This window comes from Leuciscus leuciscus (genome assembly GCF_965113295.1).
Source record: "Leuciscus leuciscus genome assembly, chromosome: 25".
Taxonomy (NCBI): domain Eukaryota; kingdom Metazoa; phylum Chordata; class Actinopteri; order Cypriniformes; family Leuciscidae; genus Leuciscus; species Leuciscus leuciscus.
This window is the reverse complement of record NC_138724.1, coordinates 9,378,805-9,406,728: the sequence shown is the minus strand read 5'-3', so window position 1 is coordinate 9,406,728 and position 27,924 is coordinate 9,378,805. Positions and strand designations below refer to the sequence as shown.

General features: G+C 46.2%; 6 protein-coding genes across 6 annotated transcripts; all 6 read left to right on the top strand.

The window, feature by feature from the left end:
* The first annotated feature begins 11 nt into the window (after positions 1-11).
* Positions 12-8,165, top strand: LOC309491115 (histone H4). The gene is made up of 2 exons (XM_082160565.1): positions 12-436; positions 7,871-8,165. Exon 1 carries the CDS (start codon positions 54-56, stop codon positions 363-365), a length of 312 nt encoding a protein of 103 aa, XP_082016691.1. The 5' UTR covers positions 12-53; the 3' UTR covers positions 366-436; positions 7,871-8,165.
* Positions 8,166-8,991: 826 nt separating this feature from the next.
* On the top strand, positions 8,992-12,369 carry LOC309491047 (piggyBac transposable element-derived protein 4-like). The gene is made up of 3 exons (XM_082160460.1): positions 8,992-9,276; positions 10,051-10,128; positions 10,337-12,369. Exons 1-3 carry the CDS (start codon positions 9,119-9,121, stop codon positions 11,910-11,912), a joined length of 1,812 nt encoding a protein of 603 aa, XP_082016586.1. The 5' UTR covers positions 8,992-9,118; the 3' UTR covers positions 11,913-12,369.
* A 3,046-nt stretch (positions 12,370-15,415) lies between these two features.
* Positions 15,416-15,876, top strand: LOC309491111 (histone H2A-like). The gene has a single exon (XM_082160561.1). It carries the CDS (start codon positions 15,452-15,454, stop codon positions 15,836-15,838), a length of 387 nt encoding a protein of 128 aa, XP_082016687.1. The 5' UTR covers positions 15,416-15,451; the 3' UTR covers positions 15,839-15,876.
* Positions 15,877-16,613: 737 nt separating this feature from the next.
* On the top strand, positions 16,614-17,106 carry LOC309491108 (histone H3.2-like). Its single transcript, XM_082160558.1, has one exon. The coding sequence runs from the start codon at positions 16,656-16,658 to the stop codon at positions 17,064-17,066; it is 411 nt and encodes a 136-aa protein (XP_082016684.1). The 5' UTR covers positions 16,614-16,655; the 3' UTR covers positions 17,067-17,106.
* Positions 17,107-19,310: 2,204 nt separating this feature from the next.
* Positions 19,311-19,846, top strand: LOC309491117 (histone H4). Its single transcript, XM_082160567.1, has one exon. The coding sequence runs from the start codon at positions 19,339-19,341 to the stop codon at positions 19,648-19,650; it is 312 nt and encodes a 103-aa protein (XP_082016693.1). The 5' UTR covers positions 19,311-19,338; the 3' UTR covers positions 19,651-19,846.
* A 951-nt stretch (positions 19,847-20,797) lies between these two features.
* Positions 20,798-22,112, top strand: LOC309491113 (histone H2B-like). Its single transcript, XM_082160563.1, has one exon. The coding sequence runs from the start codon at positions 20,842-20,844 to the stop codon at positions 21,217-21,219; it is 378 nt and encodes a 125-aa protein (XP_082016689.1). The 5' UTR covers positions 20,798-20,841; the 3' UTR covers positions 21,220-22,112.
* The last annotated feature ends 5,812 nt before the right edge of the window (positions 22,113-27,924 follow it).

The window sequence follows — 27,924 nt, the reverse complement described above, 5'->3', positions numbered from 1 at the left end:
TCCTTTCCACGTTGAACGTACATTTGTCATCGATTGATCAGTGTTTGTGAAACATGTCTGGAAGAGGCAAAGGCGGGAAAGGGCTCGGGAAAGGAGGCGCTAAGCGTCACCGTAAAGTTTTGCGTGATAACATCCAGGGAATCACCAAACCCGCCATTCGTCGTCTGGCTCGCCGCGGCGGCGTCAAGCGCATCTCCGGTCTGATCTACGAGGAGACCCGCGGAGTGTTGAAGGTGTTTCTGGAGAACGTGATCCGCGATGCCGTCACTTACACCGAGCACGCCAAGAGAAAGACCGTTACCGCCATGGATGTTGTGTACGCGCTGAAGAGACAGGGACGCACCCTGTACGGCTTCGGTGGATAAACGCCTGAAACCAGGAGAAACTACTCCAACCCCAACGGCTCTTTTAAGAGCCACACACATGTTGAAAAGGAGTATGTTTTAAGTTGTTTATTCTGTCAATTATTAATTAGTAATCACTGTCAGGCAGGACTTGTATGCAGTGTGGAGATTTGATTTTGGCAATTACGGAGCATGTGTTTCCAGACTATTGCTCATGTTTAGTTCTCTTACGAGAGGTTCTCTCGTATTGCGTAAGTTTAGCTTACGCTACGGGTAAAGTCATCTTTTCTCGAGATATGAAGCAAAAAATTATCCTTAATTTTAATATCTTGTCAACGCAGTGCGGCAGCAAGCTGACCTAGAGCAGGCAATCTAGCGTGCTCATAGGCTGCTCTGCGGCAACTGCAGCAGCCTATCACTGAGCCCTTGGCGTGACGTCACGTCCAATGAGCGCGAGCAGCGCGCCTACGCGTCACGGCCCGAGGCGGGGCGTGGCAGAGGGTATAAATACGGGCTGAGAGGCTGCTTTCACTGATTTTTGTCTCTTCAGCGAAGCTCTTCGCATCGCTGATCTTTGAGGAAGCCGCCGTTGAAACCAGCGCTTTGCAAGCCGAGGATTCTGCCTGAGGAAGCCGGCCGCCTTCGCCGCCTTCAGCTATCCCTGCCTGCTTCGCTATCCGGCGAAACATATCCTTTCTATTATGCATTGTATCTCATGTAAAGCTCCGCTCAGCGACAGAGACCGCCATGTTATCTGCGCTCTCTGCCTGGGACCGGACCACGCTGCCCTCGCCCTCGCGGCGGGTGGCTGTGAAATGTGCGAAGAACTGCCGATGTCGACCCTGCGGGCTCGACTCGCCTTGTTCGACGCTCCAGCTGTCTCTCCGTCTGCCTCCACCGGGCCGCGCAAGAAGAAGCGCCGCTCTCAGAGGCCACCGGAACCCGCAGCAGCAGCTGAGCGCTCGCCGGAGCCCCTCCCGCGAGCCTCGCTATCTCCATCTCCTCCCCCCCTTCCCGACGCGCAGCGGCCGGCCTTTGCCCGCACTGCCGTCGCCTCGGGGGATGAAGCGGACGACGCTGTTTTAACGGACAGCTGCTCTATCCTGGCCTCGGACAGCGAGGAGTGGTCTGGCTCCACCTCCTCTGCACAGGAGTCTAGCCGGTCCCGCGCCAGTGTCGACGCGGAACTGCTCCGCCTCCTCACCAAAGCGGTCGAACAATTGGGACTCGACTGGTCCCCACCGAGGGCGCCCGCGCCTAACCGACTTGACGGGTGTTTTCTGCCTAGCCGCCGCCCAGCGCCTGCCTCTAGGTCAGCACCTTTCCTGCCTGAGCTCCACACTGAGCTCTCTAAGTCGTGGAACGCCCCATTCTCCGCTAGACTCCGCTCACCGGTCTCCTCGACCCTCTCCCAAGTGGACGGGGCCGCCGAGAAGGGATATACTCAAATTCCCCCGGTGGAAGATGCTGTGGCAACGCACCTTTGCCCGCCATCCGCCAGATGGCGCTCAAAGTCTGCCCTGCCGTCCAAGGCCTGCAGGACCACATCAGCACTCGTCGGCCGCGCCTTCTCCGCCGCCGGCCAGGCTGCTTCCGCCCTGCATTCAATGGCTGTGCTCCAGATCCTCCAAGCCGATCTCCTCCGAGAGCTGGACGAGAAAGGCCCGGATCGCGCCGTTCTCACGGACCTGCGTAGCGCGACGGACCTCTCCCTTCGCGCCACAAAGTCCGCTGCACAAGCCATCGGGAGAGCTATGGCCTCGCTCACCGTCACCGAAAGGCACCTTTGGTTGACGTTGGCGGATATGAGCGAATCCGAGCGTTCAGTGTTCCTCAACGCACCGCTCTCTCCCACCGGCCTGTTCGGCCCAGCGGTCGCCGGGATCGTCGATCGCTTCTCGGAGGTGCAGAAGGCATCGCAGGCGATGAATCTCTTCCTGCCCCGCCGCTCGAGTTCGTCTGCAGGCCGCTCTCAGCAGCCTCCTGCACGGAACTCCTCTCAGCGCTCTGCCCAGCCTCCGTCTTCGCAGCGACGACAGGGCGGCCGCCCTAGGTCGCGCTCAACCAGCCGTCACAAACCGCCTCCCCCCCGGGGACCCCGGCCCAAGGTGACGCTCAAGCCTGAGCCCGCGAAGTCCTCCTAGCGGCTGCAAGGAGGAAAAGATGGCTGAGTCCCGCTGCGGCCGGACCGCCATCAAAGCGCCCAGCTCTGCCAGTCCCCTTAGAAAAGGCTACTGCAGCAGCTTACATCGCAGCCAACGAGCCAGTAATACAACTCTCTCGCCTGCACACAAACGCCGTTTTCACGGCGACCCAGAGAAATCTCATAAAGAGTATGGTTTCGGGTTTTCCGGCTCACGCCGAAGGTGTCATGAGTGTAGAATTTGTGCCCACGCCCCAGTGCTCACCACTACACACAAACACGATCTCCCCGGTAACGCTCACAGAGCGCACTCTCATAAAGCGGGCACGCGCCGCTCGAGTGCTAAAGGTAGAGAATGTGCCCGCTCTTCCAAGCCCACACCTACCCACTGCCCGCTCTGTCACACAGTTATCCCGGGACGCAGATCCTCTAAAGCTCCCTTACACTGGCCGTGTTGCATATGTAAGCCCTGTGCCCGCTCACGAGCGCGCGCACTTACTATCAAACACGTTAAACCTCATGCCGCTCTCGCGCCACGGGTTTCTAGCATCAAAATGTGCCCCGTCCCCAGTGACCGAGCCGTTATGTGCTGTACAGCCAGTCACCATTGTTCGCGAGCCCCCATATTCGAGCACCGGCAGCGCGCGCGCCGCCCCGTCCTCTCTGATAGAGGTTCCCCATCCCGCCCAGCGCGGCGATCCGAACCCAGAGATCATTCGACCCCTAGCTATGTGTGCGAAAGCATGGCAAGCTATCCAGGGCGTGTCAGAATGGGTGCTGAATACTATAATGCACGGCTATTCGCTTCAATTCGCTCGCCGTCCCCCGCGCTTTCTAGCACGGACAGAGACGAGAGTGAATACAGAAGTAGCGCATCTGCTTCAGGCAGAAATAGCAAAGCTGCTGCACAAAGGGGCTATAGAACAGGTGCATCCTTCTCAGAGCGAGTCGGGCTTTTACAGCCGTTATTTCCTCGTACCCAAGAAGGACGGAGCGCTGAGACCTATTTTAGATCTGAGACATTTGAACAAAGCTCTCATGAGACGGCCGTTCAAAATGATCACAACCAGACAAATCCTCGCGCAAATTCGCCCGGGAGACTGGTTCATCTCTCTCGATCTAAAGGACGCATATTTTCAGATTCAGATAATACCCCGTCACAGGCCATTCTTGAGATTCGCCTTCGACGGTCGGGTATATCAGTACACCGTCCTGCCGTTCGGTCTATCTTTAGCACCCCGTACATTTACGAAGTGCATGGACGCGGCTCTCTCTCCCCTGAGGAGACAAGGAATGCGGATACTGAATTATCTGGACGACTGGCTAGTCCTCGCGCAGTCAGAGGCAGAGCTTTTGTCTCACAGAACAGCGCTTCTCAGCCATCTGGAATGCTTGGGTCTCTCGGTCAACTGGACCAAGAGCTCATTACTACCCCGCCAGTCGACTTCCTTTCTCGGAATAGAACTGGACTCGGTGGCTATGACGGCCAGATTGTCAGAGCAGCGCGCGCGCCGCATTCGACATCTCGCCGCGTCTTTCCAGACGGGCAGTCAGGTTCCGCTGAGGACATTCCAGCGAGTCCTGGGGCATATGGCCTCAGCTGCAGCAGTGCTCCAGCTGGGCTTACTGCGCATGCGCCCGCTTCAACGCTGGCTGAAAGCGCGAGTGCCTCACCGAGCCTGGACGGCCGGCCGCTTACGAGTCAGAGTGAATCATGGCTGTGTTTCAGCCCTGCAGCCCTGGCTAGCAGCCGAATGGTATCGTACGGGAGTGACGATGGGAGTTGTCTCGCACCGGAAAGTTGTCTCGACAGATGCGTCCAACCTAGGTTGGGGAGCGCTATTAGAGGGCAGACCGGTCTATGGCCCTTGGTCAGACCAGGAGAGTCACCTTCATATAAACTGTCTAGAGATGCTGGCGGTCGAGAAAGCGCTCAAGCACTTCCTCCCATACCTACAGGGCCACCACGTACTAGTCCGCACGGACAACATGTCAGTGGTAGCCTATGTGAACCGTCAGGGCGGTGTCAGATCCAAAACTCTCTGCGCCCTGGCGGAACGCCTCCTTGTATGGGCTCAGCACTCACTGCGCTCGCTGAGAGCCGCGCATGTGCCGGGTCTCCTGAACGAGGGTCCAGACAGACTGTCCAGGGACAATGTTCCCCTGGGGGAGTGGTCTTTGCATCCCCAAACAGTCCAGTCGCTGTGGCGCCGTTTCGGCAGAGCGGAAGTCGACCTCTTTGCGTCAAAAGACAACGCGCACTGCCCACGGTTCTTTTCCAAGAGCGAGGACGCGCTGGCCCAAACCTGGCCCAGCGGCCCGCTTTACGCTTTTCCCCCTGTCTCTCTGCTGCCACAAGTCATCGGGAGAATCAGGGAAGCGCGCCACACGGTGCTCCTCATAGCCCCGTATTGGGAGAATCAGACGTGGTTCCCAGATCTAATACGGCTGGCGGACACACCCCCCTGGCCGATACCGGTGAGAAGAGACCTTCTCTCTCAAGCCCGCGGCTCGATCTGGCATCCTCATCCAGAGCGCTGGTCTCTGCATGTATGGATAGTCAACGGATACCCGTTGACTTGCCAATAGGGGTTGTGAACACGATCACACAGTCTAGAGCTCCCTCTACGAGACGGCTCTACACATCTAAATGGTCTGTGTTTAATAAATGGTGCACCGCCCAAGGGCTGGATCCACAAACATGTGAGGTGTCGCGTGTGCTTTGTTTCCTCCAAGAGCTGTTGGACATGGGCAGGTCCCCCTCCACGCTCAAAGTATATGTTGCGGCCATATCAGCTTTTTCCGACTCGGCGCTGGGCCGCGCATTAGGGAGGAATGAGCTCATTATCCGCTTCCTTAGAGGAGCTAGGAGGATGAACCCCCCGCGACCCCCCTCGGTTCCTATTTGGGATCTTTCCCTGGTCTTAGAGGCCATGAAAGCGCATCCCTTTGAACCCATGGAAACTGTGGATATGAAATACCTCACGCTCAAAACCGTTTTTCTGATAGCCCTGTCTTCAGTCAAACGTGTGGGTGACCTGCATGCGTTATCAGTTAACGCGGCATGTCTCGAGTTCGGACCTAATGACTCTAAAGTTATTCTCAAACCGAGACACGGTTATGTCCCCAAGGTGTTGGGCACACCCTTCAGAGCACAGGTCATTTCTCTCTCAGCTTTGCCGGCTACCGGCAGCGAAGTTGACAGTAATCTCCTTTGCCCTGTCAGAGCGCTGAGAAATTACATTACGCGCTCCGCCGCCATGAGGCGCTCGGAGCAGCTTTTCGTTTCGTTTGGTGGGCGCACCAAGGGTCTCGCCGCCTCGAAACACACTCTGTCCAGATGGATAGTGGACGCTATTGCAGCTGCTTATGCGTCTAAAGACCTGCAATGCCCTTTGGGCATCAGAGCCCACTCTACTAGAGGCATGGCCTCGTCATGGGCTTGGACTAGCGGAATTTCTATTCATGACATTTGTACGGCGGCGGGCTGGGCCTCCCCGTCTACATTTGTTAGATTTTACAATCTAGAAGTTCCCGCCCTGCAGGCTAAACTTTTATCAGTCTAAATCTCGCGTAGGCCGGCCCACTTCTGTGCGCGGGCTACTGCTGTTTGATTTAGCCCTCCTGGTTGAGCTGTACAATATAAGGGTTGGTTAGTCAGACCGGCCGCGCCGTTCTGTTCCCCCTACTATGTGCTTATGTACTTGCGCTAGCCATATCATTGGCCGCCTGGCTCACACTCTCGTGTTCCCCGGGCTTCCCTGGGACTCATTCAGTGGATGCCGGGCGCGCACGGCGTTGACAAGGGAGTTCCCGTAGCGTAAGCTAAACTTACGCAATACGAGAGAACCTCTCGTAAGAGAACGTACTCGGTTACCTAACGTAACCTCTGTTCTCTCTAGAGAGGGAACGAGTATTGCGTAACCCGCCGTGCTCGCGCCACGAGCTCACTCGCTTCTGCGACAAAAACCAGTGAAAGCAGCCTCTCAGCCCGTATTTATACCCTCTGCCACGCCCCGCCTCGGGCCGTGACGCGTAGGCGCGCTGCTCGCGCTCATTGGACGTGACGTCACGCCAAGGGCTCAGTGATAGGCTGCTGCAGTTGCCGCAGAGCAGCCTATGAGCACGCTAGATTGCCTGCTCTAGGTCAGCTTGCTGCCGCACTGCGTTGACAAGATATTAAAATTAAGGATAATTTTTTGCTTCATATCTCGAGAAAAGATGACTTTACCCGTAGCGTAAGCTAAACTTACGCAATACTCGTTCCCTCTCTAGAGAGAACAGAGGTTACGTTAGGTAACCGAGTACGTTTTCTACAATATAGAATTTAGAGTTTCTAAGAACATTTACTGTATCAAACCGATATGTAAGAAGTGTATATAGGTAACAGTTATACATGTAATAAAGTGTTTAAGTTTCTTCTCATCATGCAAGCACGTACATGTTATCACTTAGAGAAAACCGATAAAAAAATAATAAAAAACTAAGTATTTACAGATGACTGTACTATATGACGAATAATGCTGTATGAATCATTTGTGTTTAAATTATGGTCTGAAAATCTACAGAGGTTTGGAAAATTGAGTCTGGAAAAGTGGATTTTTGAAATGTAAAGTAGGAATCCTGCTCCGAGGTCCATGTTACTCGTAGGTTAAACTGGTTCTAACCACAGTTATGGATCTAACACATAAAAGGGGTTCTTGCCAAAATCCGGGACTCAAAACGAATCCCGAGGGACTTTATTTGTGTAGTTTAATGTGCACAATATTATGTAAGAACATTGCATAATTACAATTGTCCATTTAAGTACTTTGCTGGCATGAATGTGATCTATGACACCTCATGAGCGGGAAAGTCAGACAAAGAGGCGCGTGCGTCGTGGTGCAGTCAAGTTACTTGCGGTTCGGCAATGGAAAGGAATTCAAATTTAGCCACACCTTTACCAAAATGTGAAGAGAGAGTAAGGATAATGATACTGAAACTTGTGGGGGAGTTCTGCTTCTTCTTCATGTTTTAATGGCAATTAACGCCTTAGGAGCATTATCACCACAGGTACTGAATGACAAATTAACATGGTTGATGAGTCCGACATTTAACCTGGGATTATTAGGATTAATGCTCAAAGTATTCCATCCACACATAATATATTCTAGAGTCCTGCCTTTTCCTAAAATATCCTCTTTCTTAATTATAAGTGATTAAATAATGTATCACAATATATATCATATTTACTACATATAAAAAGCACATGACATACACTTTAAAATGGTGTAATACTATAACACCATTTCCCTGTGTCACTGTGTTTCTACTGTCCCATCTAGTTTGCCACTTATGCATGACCTTTTTCTTTAAAACTTATTTTGCCTATTTTTTCCCATAGGTACTTTAACATCCACCTCTCTCTTGTCTAGTGCTTTTTCCTCTTCTTTTTTTGTTTTGTTTTGCTAGTTTATCAGGAACTTCATTACCATATAGCCTACCCCAACATGTGCTGGTACCCAACAAAAATACACCACTATTCCAGCCTCTTTCAATCTGTGTAATAATAAATATACTTCCATTGATAAATCTGCTTTGTCTGATTTTGCATGTATTATAAAGCTGAAGAAGAATCTGAGGCTATAATGGGGAATGGAGCAGATGTGTCTGTGCTGTCCGCCTTTTCTAGCCAATGAAACACCAGAGGAAGACAATCCAGCCATTTGTAATTACCATGAGCATCAAATAAATATCCAGTGCAGAATCAGATCCTCTGTGAATTCAGGGGAGTGAAGAGGCTGATGAAATGGCAACAACAACAAAAAAGCTGTACATAGAAATTAAGTAGAATTTGAAGTAATGTATGGAAGGTTGATTGTAAATATATTATTCAGCAAGAACTAATGAAATTCTGGCAAACAGAATGGGAAAAGGGAAATAAAGGCAGACATTATTTTTCTATTCAGTCAACAGTGAATCATTCCATAAATATAGGTTTAGGTATGAGGTGTGCATTGAATTATGGGCTGGCAATGGTTGGAAAACATCCAGATGGCAGATGCATATGTGGAGAAGTAGAAACTGTGTGCCATGCTCTAATGGACTGTGTATGTCATCGTACAAAAATAAATCTCATGTACTCAGAACTGTTGTTTAGTTATTTATTAAAATCATTACTCTGTACTAAGGACTATGAGACAACAAGATTTGTCATCAACTTTTTACACTGGACTGGACTATATATAAGGATATAATCTGTTAAATCTATTAATTCTTCAAATGAACTGAGGAGGGCAGCAATACGCCATTGTAGCGTCTAGTCTGCCGCAAATATCAAAAGAAGAAGAATATCCACTGTGAGCTGAAGATTAACATTCCCGAACCAGTGAAATCTGTCCTCAAAGAAGGCGCTCACCAAGACGGCCGACGAAAGAGGGAAGAAACATCTAAAATCCAGAAATAAAGAGAGTTTTTCCAAATTACAAAGTTGAAGGGAGTTTTCCTGTTCCCGTTTAGCGCCGGTCTGGCCACGCCCACCGACAGAGCGCGTCATTCACATGGTAATGACGTCATTGTGGGAAACGCCCCCGATCAACAGGATAAAACTGGCGCCAAACTTTTGTTTGGCTTTATTGACTTTTTCGTCAAGATGGCACGTCACGCACACGAGGAAGCTCTTCGGATGATCATAGACAGTGAGGAAGAATTGACTTGTTCCTCAGAGTCAGAAGATGATGAAGACGTTGATGATGAAGGCCTACATTTTGAGGAGCAGTTTGATCCAGCGCAGGACACATTTTCTGAAGAGTAAGCCGTTTATTCTTATTTTAGTTATTAGAGCCGCATATTGCTGTTTCAGACCAATATGGCCAGACGATATCTACCAGTTTGTGATATGAGTGAAATGTGTTGTCCTGTGGACTTTTAGAACATCTAAATGTCTTAAAACAATACCTGTTATATTATAATGTGGAGAGAGCGAGATTGAGAGCGAGAGAGAAATTTAGCAACGGAGCTTAACTGTGTTCTCCAACATCTGCTGAGGTGTAAATGTTTTGAATGTGAATAACAGAAGCGTGTCGATGCCCCATCAACAGCCATTTAAGCGCGCGACCGTATATCCATTAATTATCAATAGACCCTTTTCACAGACTGTGATGACTAGTTTTAATGGTGATAAGCATCGTGAATCCTGCAGAGTGTTTATTATTATTATAATTATAATTGCTATTTAAACGTATGCACGTTTATAACTACACATGGTAATATATCACCGTTGCATCAAATTACAAAAAAATAGGGTGTTTCTAATACTGCGGCTGTGTGAGTGACCGTGAGATAAACATCTTTCTCTCTTCTTGACTGCCGTTATTAAGCTCTCTATATTTCTTTTATTCTTTTGAAAGTTGTGAACACACTATTGTGAAGTTTTTCTATTTGAGCAAATTAACTAGGATGATTTTCTCTTCTGAGAAACCCGGAAATGTGAAAAGGGTCTATCACTTATGCATGCACTGGTTTGCCACCTTGGACAACATAAGCTAATTGTTTACTAATATTTGTGCTTGTACCTTTTCTTAGGAATGTGGTTCCTTCAGGTGAACCTCACACAGGACACAATCATCGTTCAGTTTTCAACGCGGTTGAGAATCTTAATGTGTAAGTGCACGTTTACCCCGTCATTTTACAAGTGACAATGACATATTATTTCACAGTGCATGTAATCAAAATTAATCTAAGCCAAGTATATGTGCATGGATGAATGTGTAAATAGCTTTTTAATGAGTGGCCAATATATCAGTATTAGTAATTGATAATGTTGTGATCCTTTTGTCAACATGCTCACTTTTGTTTTCTCCCCCCACAGATGTGAGAATGACAGTGACCAGATTCCTGTTTTAAAGAGAGCCAAGACGCTGTCATGGAGGGAAGAGACTGATGTCGATGTGGCTCCAAAGTCTCTGAGATTCCTGCCAGCTCGGGAACCTGGGCCGCAGTCGAGTCTTGCTGACTCGCACTCTCCTATGAGTCTTTTCAAACTGTTTTTCTCAGAGAGCGCTGTGTCAAATCTGTGCCACAACACAAACGCTCAGGCTGCCAGGGCACTCGCAAAGGGTCGCAAATACAGTTGGACAGATGTCAGTGTTGACGAGCTGTACCGCTACATTGGACTCGTTTTCTACATGGCCTCGGTGAAGATGAGCTCCATCGCTGACTACTGGCGGCAGGACAGTCTCTTCTCTGTGCCCTTTCCCGCCACAGTCATGTCTAGGGACCGATACCGCACCATTTCATGGAATTTGCACATAAGTCACCCAGAGGCAGACAAGGAAAATGACAAAAAGAGGGGAACAGCTGAACATGACCAGCTCTTCAGGGTCAGACCCCTCATGGACACCATCCGTCTTGCGTGCAAAACCTTTTATCATCCCAGAAGAAATTTGGCTGTGAAGGAAAGACTGGTGGCATGCAGAGCAAATGCAGGAATGAGAAGATTCACGAAAGCCGAGCCAGCAAAGCTGGGCTTCAAGTTTTTTGTCCTGGCGGACTCGTCGAATGGATATACTGTGGACCTCTCTGTGTACACGGGCAAGAACATCTTTCCCACAGGCCGTGGGCTTTCTTATGATGCTGTGATGTCTCTTCTGGACAAGAAAGTTTTGGGCTCTGGGTACCATGTGTACATGGATGATTTCTATACAAGTCCAAAGCTCTTAACAGACTTGTTTGCTATGAAGTTTGGTGCTTGTGGGACTTACAGAGAGTATAGGAAGGACTTCCCACGGAGTGCATCTAATCCATTGACCAAAAAGTCCAGCAGGGGATCCATCTGGTGGATTCGGGATGGGCCTCTTGTGTGTGTGAAGTGGATGGACAAACAAGAGATGTCTGTTTGTTCCACCATCCATGCTGCCTATACAGGAGACCGTGTGAAACGACAAGTGAAAGCACAAGAGACACGGAGGACAAAGTCTTTTCCATGTCCTGCGCCTGTGAGCGCTTACAACCAGCACATGACAAGTGTTGACCCGTCCGATCAGCTCTTGCAGTACTACACTGCACAGCACAACACCATGAAGTGGTACAGAAAAGTCTTTCTACACTTCTTGGACGTTGCTGCCACCAACGCTTTCATATTGCACAAGGAGCTACACGGCAACATGACACACAAGACGTTTATGGAAGAGCTTGTTGCAGAGCTCTGTGGTGTGTCTGAGAAAGCAGATCCAGAACAGACCAGTAATGACCATGTGCCGGTTCCAGGAGCTGAGCTGACCTCCAATGTCAGAAGAATTGCCACTGTTGGTCGCCGCATATGTGTGCATTGCAAAGCAGTGCGTGGCAAGAAGCAACAAACACCATGGAAATGCCAGGCATGTGATGTTCATTTGTGTCTTCAGTTGAACAGGAACTGTTTCCAGGAATGGCACAACAATGATTGAGTGTGTTCAAACCTGGGTGCACAATGTGCCTTCAATTACACACCCTCTATTTTATGTTAATTTGAGGAAACTGTACACTATTTTTGTAAATAAACTACATATGAAAAAAAAAAAAAATGTCTGGAGTATTTATTTTTATTACTAGACCCATTAGGGAAGGGATCAGTATTTCCCCAGGTGCTGAATGCAGTAAAATACTTCAATAATGCACCAAAATAAAACCAACCAAATCATATTTGTATTAATTAAAGCGGTTTACGCTGTTTCTATCCCAAGTGGGTGAAATATCTTACAAATGTGACTTGATGAGATCATTATATTATAGGATGAAAATTCTGTCATTAACTCACCCTCAAGTCTTTTCAACCTGTTTTAGTGACTTTCTTCTGTGGAACATAAAAGATATTTTGATGTCTTCTTTTTTTTTTTTTTTTTTTTTTTTTGTCCGTACAACCTGGTCCAATGTTTGGTTACCAACATTCTTCAAAATATTTTGTGTTTTACAGAAGTTATACAAGTTTGAAAAGTCATGAGCTGGAGTCTGCATGCTTTACCTGTGTTTGCATTTCCTCACACAGAAGGAACAGTATCATTTACAGTATTATAAATACTCACTTTCTCTGAAGATCATGCGGCAGAAGATATTCAATCCCAAAACTTCTGGATTATAAGGAGGGAAACATATATATACACACACAAATTAATATTAATGCGTTTCATGAAACAATATTAATTGTCAACTTACTAACAGAGACATGGGGGCTTGCAAAAATGTTCTCACCAGCTTTATACTAAAACTTCACAGTAGATCCAAATTCATAGTTCCCATGGTGTGGGGTTACAAATTTAAGAATCTGTTTAAGATCTGTTGATCCTGCATCCTTACATCACATGAAAAACTAAGGTGAAATACACTGTGTTGGGCATTCAAGAACGTGAAGGCATCAATTTACTGATTAGATTCAATATAGTTTCCAGTGAAGGGGTTTTGTCAGTCTTTGTTCTTCCTACTGAGAGTCAAACTATGTGTGAATGTTTACATATAGTTCTTGTGGCCATGTGATGTTTATACAATTGGGGGGTAGCATTATCTTCACAGTCGGGGGTAACTGCCTGTGATGTCTTTAGATTATTTGATTATCTGTAAGGCTGTGTGTAAGGTCAACACTTTTAAGGACTGCACCTACCAACAGCTCGTGTTCTCAATAAATAATCCTGCTGAAGAAACAACCAAGTCTCCTGGTATCCGCTTCTGAGTTTCCTACAATGGTTATTTTTACTATTTTATTTTGTTATTACAAATACGATCAAAGAAGCAAAAGGTGGCCTTATGTCTACCCTTACGAAAAAGACGTATACTTCAAGTTCATTTTATGAAGTATACTTAAAGGTATAGCGGAGGATGTTTTACTTCCTGGTGGGTAACCTATACTATTGGTCCTCCTAATTGTCAATCATTCTGGTGAATCAATCAAACTTTTCAAAAAGTGGAGAGGGCGGGTCTTATCTAAAATTTGGAAAGATCCTCCGCTATACCTTTAAGTAATGTTCAAGTATATTTTTTAAGTATACTTTATGTAGTAATTATACTAATATCAATGTGTACTTGTCGTAAACTTGTAAGTACTCTTTCAATACTGCTAGGGACTAAATTAGCCCACTTTTAGTATATAAAAGTATACGTTTAAGTGTCCTACTATAGTGTAACAGTAGTAAACTTTAAGTACACAACTAGGTTTCTCATTTGTAATGCATCTGTACTACAAGTTAATTTATAAGTATACTAGTTTACTATTTTAATACAAGTAGTACTTTTTTTTTTATTGATGAAAGTACGAACTGAAGTGTACTCTCAGTAAACTACTAGTTATACTGCAAGAATACTTCTCTTTAAGAGAACATAACATTATACTTATAGTTTACTATTTATATATTATTTTTGCACTTGAAGTATACTACTATGTTCAAATGTAGATATTATTTTTTATACTTGAAAAATACCTTTAACTGTAGCCTACTTTAATAAACATTTTATTAGTTTCATGTATCCTTTTTAATCAACACTTAAATGTCGGTAAGTTTCATAAAGAAAGGCAACATTTTAAACAAAAACGTTGATAAAATCTAATTTTTGTCAAAGACTACCCCGTGATCAGATTCAGAACGATGATCAAAACACAGATGGCGTAGATCGAGTCCAACAACCCCAAAGCTTCACAGTCATTTTCTCATTATGGGTTACGCTTCATTTCATTTGGTAACATTAAGCAGTTTTGATTTAGGCCTACATGCTGTTTAATGTTTGATGATCACGTTATTTCACATTTGAATGAGCAATCTTCTATCACTAGTTTCAGCTTCTTCTTCTGGGTGCGTCAGACAGAGTTACGGCAAGCACAGAGATGAGAAGGGTATGTATGGACTTATCTAACTCTGAGGGATACGGTAAATAAGCTAAAGTCCCAAAAAGTCGGCGTGTTCCTTTAAGAATCGTAACACCTGTTGTCATTTCTACCTACTGGGCAATTATCAACGTGCATGCCCGTGGAATGCTGTTATAGAGGCCACATACACTTTCACCAATTTGACCTGCACAAATTTGTGAAAATTCTCCATGTATGTGTGTAGAGACTAGGGATGTTAATGATTAATCGATTGTCTCTACAGCGCATTTTGCCAGATGGTTGTGTGCCTCTGCCACGCTTTTGTGAATTGTGACAGCGGGCGAGGCGGACTGCACACCGTGAGGGCTAACTATAAAAAAAACTATAAAATACTTTTTGTTAAAAATAAGTGACCTAGTCTTGAATCACTCAAGTTGAGTGCTCTATTTCATACAAAAATATATTAAAAAGGGCCAAAAAGCTTATGAGGGTTTAGGCAGTAATCACAGTCCAAATAGGATACAACACACAAACAGAATAAAAACAACCCCACATCCGGCTATATGGGTGATGATAATACTCCAATATTACATTTGAAACATAATATATAACATAGTATCAGAAGGCCATTGTGCACAGAATATAGTGTGTGAAATGTGTAGTACTTTTGGTAGGAACAGTGTATAATATCCATATATATAGATGTTATATGGTGTGCATATAAACATGTTATAAAGTGTGGGTATCAAACCCTAGTAGCATGTTGATATTGATGTGAATTATTTGAAAAGCTTGTTTAAATAGTTATTTCACCATTTTAGTTAAATTTCTTTTTTACACATATTAACTGTGTGCACAGAAAAAAAGACATTGTTAAATTAATATTAATTCCCTAAACATCTGTTAAGCATTTTCATGAATTTTCTATCACAAAGTTTCAGCTCTTTTATCTTGATGGTCATTGGTGCATAATTATTCCCGCTAGAATAGGGGGTTGGGCTTTGGAGCGAAGGCCAGTGATTGGTTTGAATTTTTATAGATTCTAAACCAATGGGCGACCTGCATTCCCCTTTAAAGGCAGTAAGTGGAGAAACGTGTACTCACTCTGTTTACTTTGGCTTAAAAGATTGTAATATCTGATATTAAGAAAAGAAAATGAGCGGAAGAGGTAAAACCGGTGGTAAAGCCAGAGCGAAGGCTAAGACTCGCTCCTCTAGGGCGGGACTGCAGTTCCCCGTCGGGCGTGTTCACAGGCTTCTTCGAAAAGGAAACTACGGCGAGCGCGTCGGTGCCGGAGCTCCTGTTTATCTGGCGGCGGTGCTCGAGTATCTCACCGCTGAGATTCTGGAGCTGGCTGGAAACGCCGCTCGGGACAACAAGAAGACCCGCATCATCCCTCGTCACCTGCAGCTGGCGGTGCGCAACGACGAGGAGCTCAACAAACTTTTGGGCCGAGTGACCATCGCTCAGGGCGGCGTGCTGCCCAACATCCAGGCCGTGCTGCTGCCCAAGAAGACCGAGAAACCCTCCAAATCGAAATAAATGCAGTCAAATTTGTCATATTTAGACCAAAAGGCTCTTTTAAGAGCCACACATTTTATCTGAGAAGAGTGTTTTTCGTTTGTAACTTTTATAAATCCTATAAAGGTGTTTGGTTGAGGGAGAAAATTACCCATTAAACGAGTAAAATATGATTGCTTTGCATCATCGACGATTACAGGTAACAGTTAACGTTACAGTCGCAGGCGTGCATGTTTGTCATAAGCACATGATGATCCCCTAATGTGTGTTTGTCACCCAACCCATCTCCCTTAATATTCAAATTAGTCTACCAAGCTCTGATTCTGTATTGACGATGTATATCATTTATTTAAAAATTATCCAAAATAAAAAGCTATTTACATCTTGGCTTAATAACAAAAAATGGTCAATGTTACTCTTACTATTTTACGGGACGGATGGAAAACCCTAGTGTGTCTCGCTGCAGTGCTTTTATAGGCTACAGACTGTAATGTGATCTTGTTCTAATCCGAGATCTGCACAACCACTGGGAACTAAGGCGAGTATTTCAGAACAAATAAATACAACGGTGTGAGTATAAAGACCAGGGAGGTGTTACATAGTACACTGTTTGATATAAAGTATTCAACAGAACAAAAGCAGCTCGAGCGGGAAACCTTCCACTTGTTTGAAAAAGAGGAAACGCGCAGTCATTGGCTGGCACGTATTAGCCAATCACATGGTCTGCATCCTCGCGACACTATGAGCTCGTGGCGGTAAAATGCTTTAAAAGCGGGTGTATAACGTATAGCAGCATTTCCTTCCAGCGCAAGCAAAACTCGAGAGAAAGACCGCAGCAATGGCAAGAACCAAGCAGACCGCTCGTAAATCCACCGGTGGTAAAGCCCCGAGGAAGCAGCTCGCTACTAAAGCCGCCCGTAAGAGCGCTCCGGCCACCGGCGGCGTCAAGAAGCCTCATCGCTACCGGCCCGGGACCGTGGCTCTGCGGGAGATCCGCCGCTATCAGAAGTCCACCGAGCTGCTGATCCGCAAACTGCCCTTCCAGCGGCTGGTGAGAGAAATCGCTCAAGACTTCAAGACGGATCTGCGCTTCCAGAGCTCCGCTGTCATGGCCCTGCAGGAGTCTAGCGAGGCTTATTTGGTCGGTCTGTTCGAGGACACCAACCTGTGCGCCATCCACGCCAAGAGGGTCACCATCATGCCCAAAGATATTCAGCTGGCCCGCCGCATCCGCGGAGAGCGCGCTTAAATCCGCGTCTGCGTCAACCCACAACGGCTCTTTTAAGAGCCACCAAAACTGCACTGAACGAGATCATTTTCAGTTTAACTCAATATGAGTAGAAAATTGCTTTCATGCATTACATTAACCCATTTAATCCCAAATTTTTCCCAGACACAAAAATATCCAAATCATGTGTCATTAGTATCCCTTTGAAACAATCATCATTTTTTTGAAATTTTCATGAAAAAGTGTGTTTTACGATCGGTCACAATTGTGACCGGTGGGATACTGTGTTGTATCAACCATTGGACAGACTGAATATAGGTCTATTTTACCTGTGCAGTGTGTTTGTGTGTGTTGTATCAACCATTGGACAGACTGAATATAGGTCTATTTGACCTGTGCAGTGTGTGTGTGTGTGTGTGTGTGTGTGTGTGTTTTTTTTTTGTGTGTGTGTGTGTGTGTGTGTGTGTGTGTGTGTGTGTGTGTGTGTGTGTGTGTGTGTGTGTGTGTGTGTGTTGTATCAACCATTGGAGAGACTGAATATAGGTCTATTTGACCTGTGTGTGTGTGTGTGTGTGTGTGTGTGTGTGTGTGTGTGTGTGTGTGTGTGTGTGTGTGTGTGTGTGTTGTATCAACCATTGGACAGACTGAATAAAGGTCTATTTGACCTGTGTGTGTGTGTGTGTGTGTGTGTGTGTGTGTGTGTGTTGTATCAACCATTGGACAGACTGAATATAGGTCTATTTGACCTGTGCTGTCTGTCTGTCTGTCTGTCTGTCTGTCTGTCTGTCTGTGTGTGTGTGTGTGTGTGTTTGTGTGTTTGTGTGTGTTGTATCAACCATTGGACAGACTGAATATAGGTCTATTTGACCTGTGCTGTGTGTGTGTGTGTGTGTGTGTGTGTGTGTGTGTGTGTGTGTGTGTGCGTGCGTGCGTGCGTGTGTGTGTGTGTGTCTGTGTGTAAAATTAGGTAGAAAGTTAGGTAGCAGCAGAAAGTAAGGTAGAACAGTTAGCCTATGTGTATTAGCATGTAGATACAATGGGTTATCCCACCGGTCACTATTGTTGCCGCTGACATGTTTGTGAGTTCTATGACCACATTAAAAAAAGTTGAGTAATTGCAAATGCATATATCAATAGTAGACACCTTAAACATGATGTGTACCAAAAATCTATGTCCTATCTTTATGTTAACATACTTTACTAACATATTCTTTGGGAGCTTTCTTGGTGCCATCCTCTTCTCTTGGCGCAAACAGGAAGTAAACAGCTCTGGTCATGTGACAATTTACAGTAAACATGCGACATTGCACATATTTCATTGAGACCCTTTATTATTTCAATATCTGCTGGAAATGCATTGATAGATCATTCAGTAACATTTTTATAGCCTTAGAAATGAAACATTTTTTTACGGTCACTATTGTGACCGGTGGGATTAAATGTCACCGTTCTCTAAATCATCAGTAACCATTACTATAAATCTAATCCTAACCCTATTACAAACTACTTAGACATAAGGAAATATGAATTATTGGTATGTAATTAAAGCTGTTATGTTTTTTTAATGTTTATATAGATCTATATTCTTTTTATTTCACTTGAATACTATAATGTCAGTTGTACAGAGTGAGAATCACACAAATAAACTGCGCACTCAGATTCCAATGTTGTGGATAGTTTCCACGGAGCTAGAAATGTATCTTCATATTTACTAAAGCTTCGTTTCATCTTCAAACAGTTTTCCCAAACAAGACAACAGTGGTTGTTTTTTTTTCCCCCAACTCTTTTCTTCCAGCTATCTTACTCCCTGATAGTGGTATATGGTCTGTTTTGAAACTTTGAGCGCAAGTTGAATGCCAACTTTAGAGATTACTCTTCTACAGGTGCAAGTTCAGCTAAAGGTAGACATACAGTATAAACCACTGAAGCCTGAAATCATTTATATTCTGCAAATATATCCGAATTGTTTAATACAAAATGTACTATGCTGTACTTCTAGATTAGCACATTTCATTACCATTCAGTATCTCAGTATATTATGATGATATTATAATATCCTCTTCATCAAATGAAATAAATCTTATAAAACATGAAAGAAGTCGGACAGGCCTCGTTAGATCATGATTTGGGTTGAACCACATTGTTTTGTGCTGGAACTATATTGAGGGGAGGGGCGTTTTGCGCCTTGTGACGTCGTCTTGGTTTCTATCAGGTCCTGTAAGTAAATATGAAAAGCCTCCTTTCCACGCTGAACGTACATTTGTTGTCATCGATTGATAACTGTGTGTGAAACATGTCTGGAAGAGGCAAAGGCGGGAAAGGACTTGGGAAAGGAGGCGCTAAGCGTCACCGTAAAGTTCTGCGCGATAACATCCAGGGAATCACCAAACCCGCCATTCGTCGTCTGGCTCGCCGCGGCGGCGTCAAGCGCATCTCCGGTCTGATCTACGAGGAGACCCGCGGAGTGTTGAAGGTGTTTCTGGAGAACGTGATCCGCGATGCCGTCACTTACACCGAGCACGCCAAGAGAAAGACCGTCACCGCCATGGATGTTGTGTACGCGCTGAAGAGACAGGGACGCACCCTGTACGGCTTCGGCGGATAAACACTTGAAACCAGGAGAAACTATTCAAACCCAACGGCTCTTTTAAGAGCCACACACACTTTCAGTTAAAGAGTCTTGCCACATCTGTGTTAATGGTTCATGCTTTTCTTGAAAGTAAACGATACAATTCGAAATTGTTGTAGGAAAAATTATAATTCTGCAAGGATAGTTTTCATTTGTCTTTACTGAATATTTGATCCTGGACCACAAAATCAGTCACACGTAGCAAGGGTATATTTGTGGCAATAGCCAACAATACATTGTATGGGTCAAAATTATAGATTTTTCTTTTATGCCAAAAATCATTAGAATATTAAGTAAAAATAATGTTCCATGAAAATATTTTTGTAAATTTCCTACCATAATATAAAACATTTTATTTATGTGAGTGAATGCAGCACAATCGCGAGCATAAATGGACAAATTTAAAGGTTTCTCAATGTTTCGATTTTATTTTTTATTTTTTTGGCACCATCAGATTCCAGATGTTCAAATAGTTGTATCCCGGCCAAATATTGTCCTACCCTAACAAACCATACATCAATGGAAAGCTTATTTATTCAGCTTTTATATGATGTATAAATCTCACCGATGTGACTGGTTTTGTGGTCCAGCGTCACATAAGGTTCACTGTATAATTGCATTAAAGTCGCACACAAATTTGAGTTCTATAAACTTCTTTCAGAAGCACATTTCATAGAGATTCACCACCTATTGGACTTTAAAGTGATTTACAGAAACAAGAAAAAAAAAAAGAAAATGGTGAAAATAAAAGTGAAACGTCAGCGGTAAAGGGGCTTTAAGAGACTTTCTATAGTTGCTATTATTAATTCCCTTCAAAAAGGAGTTTCCAGATTACACGATCATGCGTAATATTTGGCTTTTTCTTCAAAATGTTATCAAGACGCAAATAAATAGCGGGAAATGAACAAAGGAAACAGTGTCCTGTGGCGTGTCACTCAAACATTTGGCAGTAGGAGGGGCTATAATTTAACCGCTCGTGATTGGCACTTGTTCCTCTCGTGATTCTTTGAGTTGTCCAATGAAATACGAGTTTATGGGTTTGGCCTATGAAAACAGGCAATCAGCAGATCTCGAATCTCTTTGAAAATTAACATAAGGAGCGAATAAATGCCTCTGTATCGCATTGGATTTTACACTGAGTCGTCAGATTTCTGAATACTCATCATCATGCCTGAACCAGCAAAGTCTGCGCCTAAAAAGGGATCTAAGAAGGCCGCCACCAAGACCGCCGCCGGTAAGGGAGGAAAGAAACGCAGAAAGTCCAGGAAGGAGAGCTATGCTATCTATGTCTATAAAGTCCTGAAGCAGGTTCATCCTGACACCGGCATCTCCTCCAAGGCGATGGGCATCATGAACTCTTTCGTCAACGACATCTTCGAGCGCATCGCCGGTGAGTCGTCTCGCCTCGCGCACTACAACAAGCGCTCCACCATCACTTCTAGAGAGATCCAGACCGCCGTGCGTCTGCTGCTGCCCGGAGAGCTGGCCAAACACGCCGTGTCCGAGGGCACAAAGGCCGTCACCAAATACACCAGCTCGAAGTAAAGCGGGATCTGAAGATTTCAGCTACCACAAAGGCTCTTTTAAGAGCCACCCACCTTATCTATTAAAGAGTTTGTTTGTTGCTGTTTAAATGGTGAATAACTACATCTTCTAATATTTGATCTGTCTCTCAGATTCATGAATTATTATTATTTTTCTCTCAGGTTTTTTTTAACTTTGAGCGTTTTCATGGTTTCAACAGCTAGTTACTATTTCATCTCACTCCTTCTCACCTGATTCGAATGTCTCTTTTTAAGAGCCACCCATTTTCTCCTTAAATGTAGGGTAGGCACATTTTTTGAAACCCTTTTTGTTGTAGTGGTTGAAACATCCTGATACCAATCTATAATAGAAGTGGTCTAATGTCCATACATATAACAAATAATAAAATAAAAATAAAAAAATCCATACCTGCCTGACCCTACATTTAAAAAAAAAAGTGCTTCAGATGTTTTAGAATCTGTTGCAAATACCACATTCAAAACTAAATATGGTAAATGTAGAAAAAACCTGTTGTAAATTGGTGGATTTTCTAAACTGTAATTTGATCCGTGTTTCATCCAAAGCTGTTTTTTTTTTTTTTTTTTTCATTCAGCGAAAATGACAAGTTTAAGAAAGCTTTATAGTTCAATTCTTGTGTGGTTGGGTTATTGAGGTAATAGTTATCGAAGGAAAGAATTTAAGAGTAAATGCATTCATTCTCCTGTTGTTAAATTTGAAAAAGATCATCCAGGTAAATTTATATGGCTTTGGAATGATGTGGATGAAGAAAACATGATTTCAGTGTTGGATAAATTACTACATTTAAATACACATTTGTGAAATCTCAATTTTAGCCCTCAAATTTTCTTAATTTCTAAATTATGTACTGTTCTGAAATTAAAGCACTCTTCAACTTAATAAAATCAAGGTCATTATGTAATAACTTGCTACATCATGAGAAATCTACATACTAATGTGAATCAAGTTTACTATAGGCCTCTACAAAGCATGTGATAAAAGGTTCATTGTTGTGTAGACAGGAGCATTTGGGCCTAGTTAAAGTCGATTTCTGATTCATTTTAATTGTTTGTGCTAATAAAACATTATTGCAGTGAAATTCGCTTGCCAAAAGGGTGTTTTTAAAATAAAGTCTAATAATAAAACTCAATCTTTGGATTTATCATGGTCAGTTTCTTAAAGACTAATGCCAACTGACCTGTCAGATGATGATGACTGAAAGACAATTTCAGTCTGAATTTTGCACAGCTGTCACTGTACTTTACTGTACATGGATGAAAGTGAAGTCAAGAAATGTTTGTCTCTTATTCAGTGATATAATTTTGTTTGCCACCACACCTCCCTGAAAGTTCTCGAGGCGACGGTAAAGCGACTCAAATATGGCCTTACTCGTAGCCCAGCCTCCCTCATAGTCATACCATTGACTAAGACATGGGCAACTAGAGTGACTTGAATTTCATCTGAGACTGCTTGTCTTCTTGCCCCTGCCCTTGCCCTTCCTCCTCCTCCTCCTCCTCCTCCTCCTCCTCCTCCTCATCCTCCTCCAGCACTGGCACGTTCAGGTTTATCCTGAAGTACAGGGGTCTGGTCTGATTTAGGGAAACGGAGAAAAGAGAATTTGTTTAGAGCTATGACAAAGTAATTGTTGGAAAATATATTGTGATACTTTAGTAAACTACTTTTAGTAAGTATTAATGGCACATTGGGGAAAAAGTACTAGTAATATTTAGAACCTTGTGTACAAGTGTTATCTTGCATACTGTAATGTACTTAAGGGTATCAAGAGTAAAAGTAAAGGTCTGTATTCTACAGAAAAAACCCCCCCTCCTTGTTAGGGTTTTTATATATGATGTTTTTACATTATTATTACTGCTTCTAGTTTAAATTTAACAACCTTCAACATTTTCAGTTCATTAAAAGTACTTTATTGTTGAGTAGTTTACTATACAACAATGCATCATATTGTAAAAGACCATGTTTTTGTAGAGTTGCTGTCCTGTGAGTGAAAAAACCCTCAGTACTCCACATTTGTACGTGAATACTTAACAAATGTACTTCCTTACAGTCAACCACAGGCTATTTTGAAAATGAAACGAGCACAATTTATTGTCACAATATTAAGGAATTGTTGCTAACTGCTGCTGCGTCCCATATCAAAGGCTGCATCCGAAGTTCTCTTACGAGAGGTTCACTCGTATTGCGTAAGTTTAGCTTACGCTACGGGTAAAGTCATCTTTTCTCGAGATATGAAGCAAAAAAATAAATTATCCTTAATTTTGATATCTTGTCAACGCAGTGCGGCAGCAAGCAGACCTAGAGCAGGCAATCTAGCGTGCTCATAGGCTGCTCTGCGGCAACTGCAGCAGCCTATCACTGAGCCCTTGGCGTGACGTCACGCCCAATGAGCGCGAGCAGCGCGCCTACGCGTCACGGCCCGAGGCGGGGCGTGGCAGAGGGTATAAATATGGGCTGAGAGGCTGCTTTCACTGATTTTTGTCTCTTCAGCGAAGCTCTAGGCATCGCTGATCTCTGAGGAAGCCGCCGTTGAAACCAGCGCCTTGCAAGCCGAGGATTCTGCCTGAGGAAGCCGGCCGCCTTCGCCGCCTTCAGCTATCCCTGCCTGCTTCGCTATCCGGCGAATATATCCTTTATTTGCTCTATGTGTGTGTGTTGTGTGCTCGCCCCGCGACACACTTTGCATCTAAAAGAGCGCGAGGCGTTGTTTCAAATGCCTCGCTCATCCTGTGGCTCGTGCAGAGCCACGCTCAGCGACGGAGACCGCCTTGTGATTGCGCTCTCTGCCTGGCCTTCTACCCGGGCGGCTGCGTACAGCGAGCCGGGTATGACAGCTGAGCGCTCGCCGGAGCCCCTCCCGCGAGCCTCGCTCTCTCCTTCTCCCCCGCCCTTCACCGACGCGCAGCAGCCGGCCATTGCCCGCACTGCCGTCGCCTCAGGGGACGAAGCAGATGACGTCAGACCCCTCTGTCAAGCCGCGCAAACGGCGCCGCTCACAAGGGATGTCAGAAACGGAAGGTCTCGGGCTATAGCTTCCTTTACGTTACAAGAAAGCTACCCCCCCGTCACTGGCTAAAGGAGAGTAGAGTGTTAGCGGACTAACCTCCATTCCTGACATATTTCTCAGTCCCCTCCTAAGCTCAGGCGACTGGAAATACATATATTGCAGTAACGAGCCTGTTTTTATGCACGCACGCCTGCAAACTAACGCTACGCAAAACATGACGACGCTCGCCCTTCCTGCGCTCTCCCCCTCTGTTCGAGCCGCGCAAACGCGCCGCTCACAAGGGATGTCAGAAGTAGGCGGTCACGGGCTGGCTTCCTTTACGTTATAAGAAAGCTACCCCGCGTCTCGGTCGTGCGCGTCACCTACCGGCCACCTCCATTTCTCAGTCCCCTCCTAAGCTACAGGCGACTAGAAATATCTATGTTGCAGTAAACGAGCCTGTTTTCATACACGCACGTCTGCAAACTAACGATGTCACAGCACATGATGACATCTTCCCGCTCTCTCTCCCTTTGTCCGAGCCGCGCAACCGCGCCGTTCTCAAGGGATATCAGAGCGGACGTCATGAGCACCGGCGAAAAGAGGAAGTCCCACCCAGGTCGGACTAAACTCCGTTCCTGACATATTTCTCAGTCCCCTCTAAAGTTCAGGCGGCTGGAAATACTAATACTGCAGTAAACGAGCCTGTTTAATACACGCGCGCCTGCAAACAAACGCTGAAACGAAACACGACGCTCTGTCATATGCTCGCGCTAACTAAGAGCTTATGTGTGCCCCTGTGGCTCAGTGGCAGAACACTAGGCTCGCGCGGGAGACCCGAGTTCGAATCCGACTCTGGCGGCAGATAAATATATTTTTTCTGCTGGCTTCTCCGAGCTCGCGGCAGCTTTCTTACATACAGAAAGTGAACCCGCATCTCGCACCCTCCCGCTCACAGGATGGTGCTTGAGTATTTATGAGCGTCTAAACATATGAGCCATCAAAGCATTCGCTCTATCAGTTTCCTATAACGCCAATGGTGTTATAAGTGTAGAATATGTGCCCACTCCCACGTGCTCACTGCTACACACAAACACGGTCTCCCCGGTAACGCTCACAGAGCGCACTCTCATAGCGGGCATGCGCCGCTCGAGTGCTAAGCGTAGAGAATGTGCCCACAATTCTGTGCCCACACCTACCCACTGCCCGCTCTGTTACACAGTTACCCCGGGTTGCAGATCCTCCAAAGCTCACAAATATTCCGGCTCTGGCCGAAGGTGTCATAAGTGTAGAAAATGTGCTCACCACTACACACAAACACTATCCCCATGGTAACACGCTCAGAGCGCACTCTCATAAAGCGGACACACGCTCGAGTACCAAGTGTAGTAAATGTGCCCACAACCCTGTGCTCACAACTACCCGCTGCTTGCTCTGCCACTCAGTTACCTCGGGTTACAAAGCTCCCAAACACTGGCCGTGTTATAAGTGTAAACTCTGCGCCCGCTCACGAGCACGCGCACCCACTTTCAGACATGACAACCCCCACGCCGCTCTCGCGCCAGGGGTGTTTAGCAGCAAAACGCGCTCCATCCGTAGCGATCGAGCCATCATATGCTGTACAGCCAGTCAGCACTGTTTTCCAGCCCCCGTGTTCGAGCACTGGCAGCGCGTCGCCGCCCCATCCTCTCTGATACAGGTTCCCCATCCCGCTCAGCGCGGCGATCTGAACCCAGAGACCATTCGACCCCTAGCTATGCGTGCAAAAGCATGGGAAGCTATTCAGGGCGCGTCAGAATGGGTGCTGAATACTATATAACACGGCTATTCGCTTCAATTCGCTCGTCGCCCCCCGCGCTTTCTAGCGCAGACGGAGACAAAAGTGACTTTAGAAGCAGCGCACCTGCTTCAAGCAGAAATAGCGAAGCTGCTGCGCAAAGGGGCTATAGAACAGGTTTATCCTTCTCTGAGCGAGTCGGGCTTTACAGCCGTTACTTCCTCGTACCCAAGAAGGACGGAGCGCTGAGACCTATTTTAGATCTGAGACATTTGAACAAAGCTCTCATGAGACGGCCGTTCAAAATGATCACAACCAGACAAATCCTGGCGCAAATTCGCCCGGGAGACTGGTTCATCTCTCTCGATCTAAAGGACGCATATTTTCAGATTCAGATAATACCCCGTCACAGGCCATTCTTGAGATTCGCCTTCGACGGTCGGGTATATCAGTACACCGTCCTGCCGTTCGGTCTATCTTTAGCACCCCGTACATTTACGAAGTGCATGGACGCGGCTCTCTCTCCCCTGAGGAGACAAGGAATGCGGATACTGAATTATCTGGACGACTGGCTAGTCCTCGCGCAGTCAGAGGCAGAGCTTTTGTCTCACAGAACAGCGCTTCTCAGCCATCTGGAATGCTTGGGTCTCTCGGTCAACTGGACCAAGAGCTCATTACTGCCCCGCCAGTCGACTTCCTTTCTCGGAATAGAACTGGACTCGGTGGCTATGACGGCCAGATTGTCAGAGCAGCGCGCGCGCCGCATTCGACATCTCGCCGCGTCTTTCCAGACGGGCAGTCAGGTTCCGCTGAGGACATTCCAGCGAGTCCTGGGGCATATGGCCTCAGCTGCAGCAGTGCTCCAGCTGGGCTTACTGCGCATGCGCCCGCTTCAACGCTGGCTGAAAGCGCGAGTGCCTCACCGAGCCTGGACGGCTGGCCGCTTACGAGTCAGAGTGGATCATGGCTGTGTTTCAGCCCTGCAGCCCTGGCTAGCAGCCGAATGGTATCGCACGGGAGTGACGATGGGAGTTGTCTCGCACCGGAAAGTTGTCTCGACAGATGCGTCCAACCTAGGTTGGGGAGCGCTATTAGAGGGCAGACCGGTCTATGGCCCTTGGTCAGACCAGGAGAGTCACCTTCATATAAACTGTCTAGAGATGCTGGCGGTCGAGAAAGCGCTCAAGCACTTCCTCCCATACCTACAGGGCCACCATGTACTAGTCCGCACGGACAACATGTCAGTGGTAGCCTATGTGAACCGTCAGGGCGGTGTCAGATCCAAAACACTCTGCGCCCTGGCGGAACGCCTCCTTGTGTGGGCTCAGCACTCACTGCGCTCGCTGAGAGCCGCGCATGTGCCGGGTCTCCTGAACGAGGGTCCAGACAGACTGTCCAGGGACAATGTTCCCCTGGGGGAGTGGTCTTTGCATCCCCAAACAGTCCAGTCACTGTGGCGCCGTTTCGGCAGAGCGGAAGTCGACCTCTTTGCGTCAAAAGACAACGCGCACTGCCCACGGTTCTTTTCCAAGAGCGAGGACGCGCTGGCCCAAACCTGGCCCAGCGGCCCGCTTTACGCTTTTCCCCCTGTCTCTCTGCTGCCACAAGTCATCGGGAGAATCAGGGAAGCGCGCCACACGGTGCTCCTCATAGCCCCGTATTGGGAGAATCAAACGTGGTTCCCAGATCTAATACGGCTGGCGGACACACCCCCCTGGCCGATACCGGTGAGAAGAGACCTTCTCTCTCAAGCCCGCGGCTCGATCTGGCATCCTCATCCAGAGCGCTGGTCTCTGCATGTATGGATAGTCAACGGATACCCGTTGACTTGCCAATAGGGGTTGTGAACACGATCACACAGTCTAGAGCTCCCTCTACGAGACGGCTCTACACATCTAAATGGTCTGTGTTTAATAAATGGTGCACCGCC

Excerpts from the sequence above, each read along its gene's own strand:
- LOC309491115 (XM_082160565.1), top strand. The coding sequence starts at position 54 with ATGTCTGGAAGAGGCAAAGGCGGGAAAGGGCTCGGGAAAGGAGGCGCT.
- LOC309491047 (XM_082160460.1), top strand. The coding sequence starts at position 9,119 with ATGGCACGTCACGCACACGAGGAAGCTCTTCGGATGATCATAGACAGT. Across the intron at positions 9,277-10,050 it reads CAGGACACATTTTCTGAAGA|GAATGTGGTTCCTTCAGGTG; the intron begins GTAAGCCGTTTA and ends ACCTTTTCTTAG. Across the intron at positions 10,129-10,336 it reads GCGGTTGAGAATCTTAATGT|ATGTGAGAATGACAGTGACC; the intron begins GTAAGTGCACGT and ends CTCCCCCCACAG.
- LOC309491111 (XM_082160561.1), top strand. The coding sequence starts at position 15,452 with ATGAGCGGAAGAGGTAAAACCGGTGGTAAAGCCAGAGCGAAGGCTAAG.
- LOC309491108 (XM_082160558.1), top strand. The coding sequence starts at position 16,656 with ATGGCAAGAACCAAGCAGACCGCTCGTAAATCCACCGGTGGTAAAGCC.
- LOC309491117 (XM_082160567.1), top strand. The coding sequence starts at position 19,339 with ATGTCTGGAAGAGGCAAAGGCGGGAAAGGACTTGGGAAAGGAGGCGCT.
- LOC309491113 (XM_082160563.1), top strand. The coding sequence starts at position 20,842 with ATGCCTGAACCAGCAAAGTCTGCGCCTAAAAAGGGATCTAAGAAGGCC.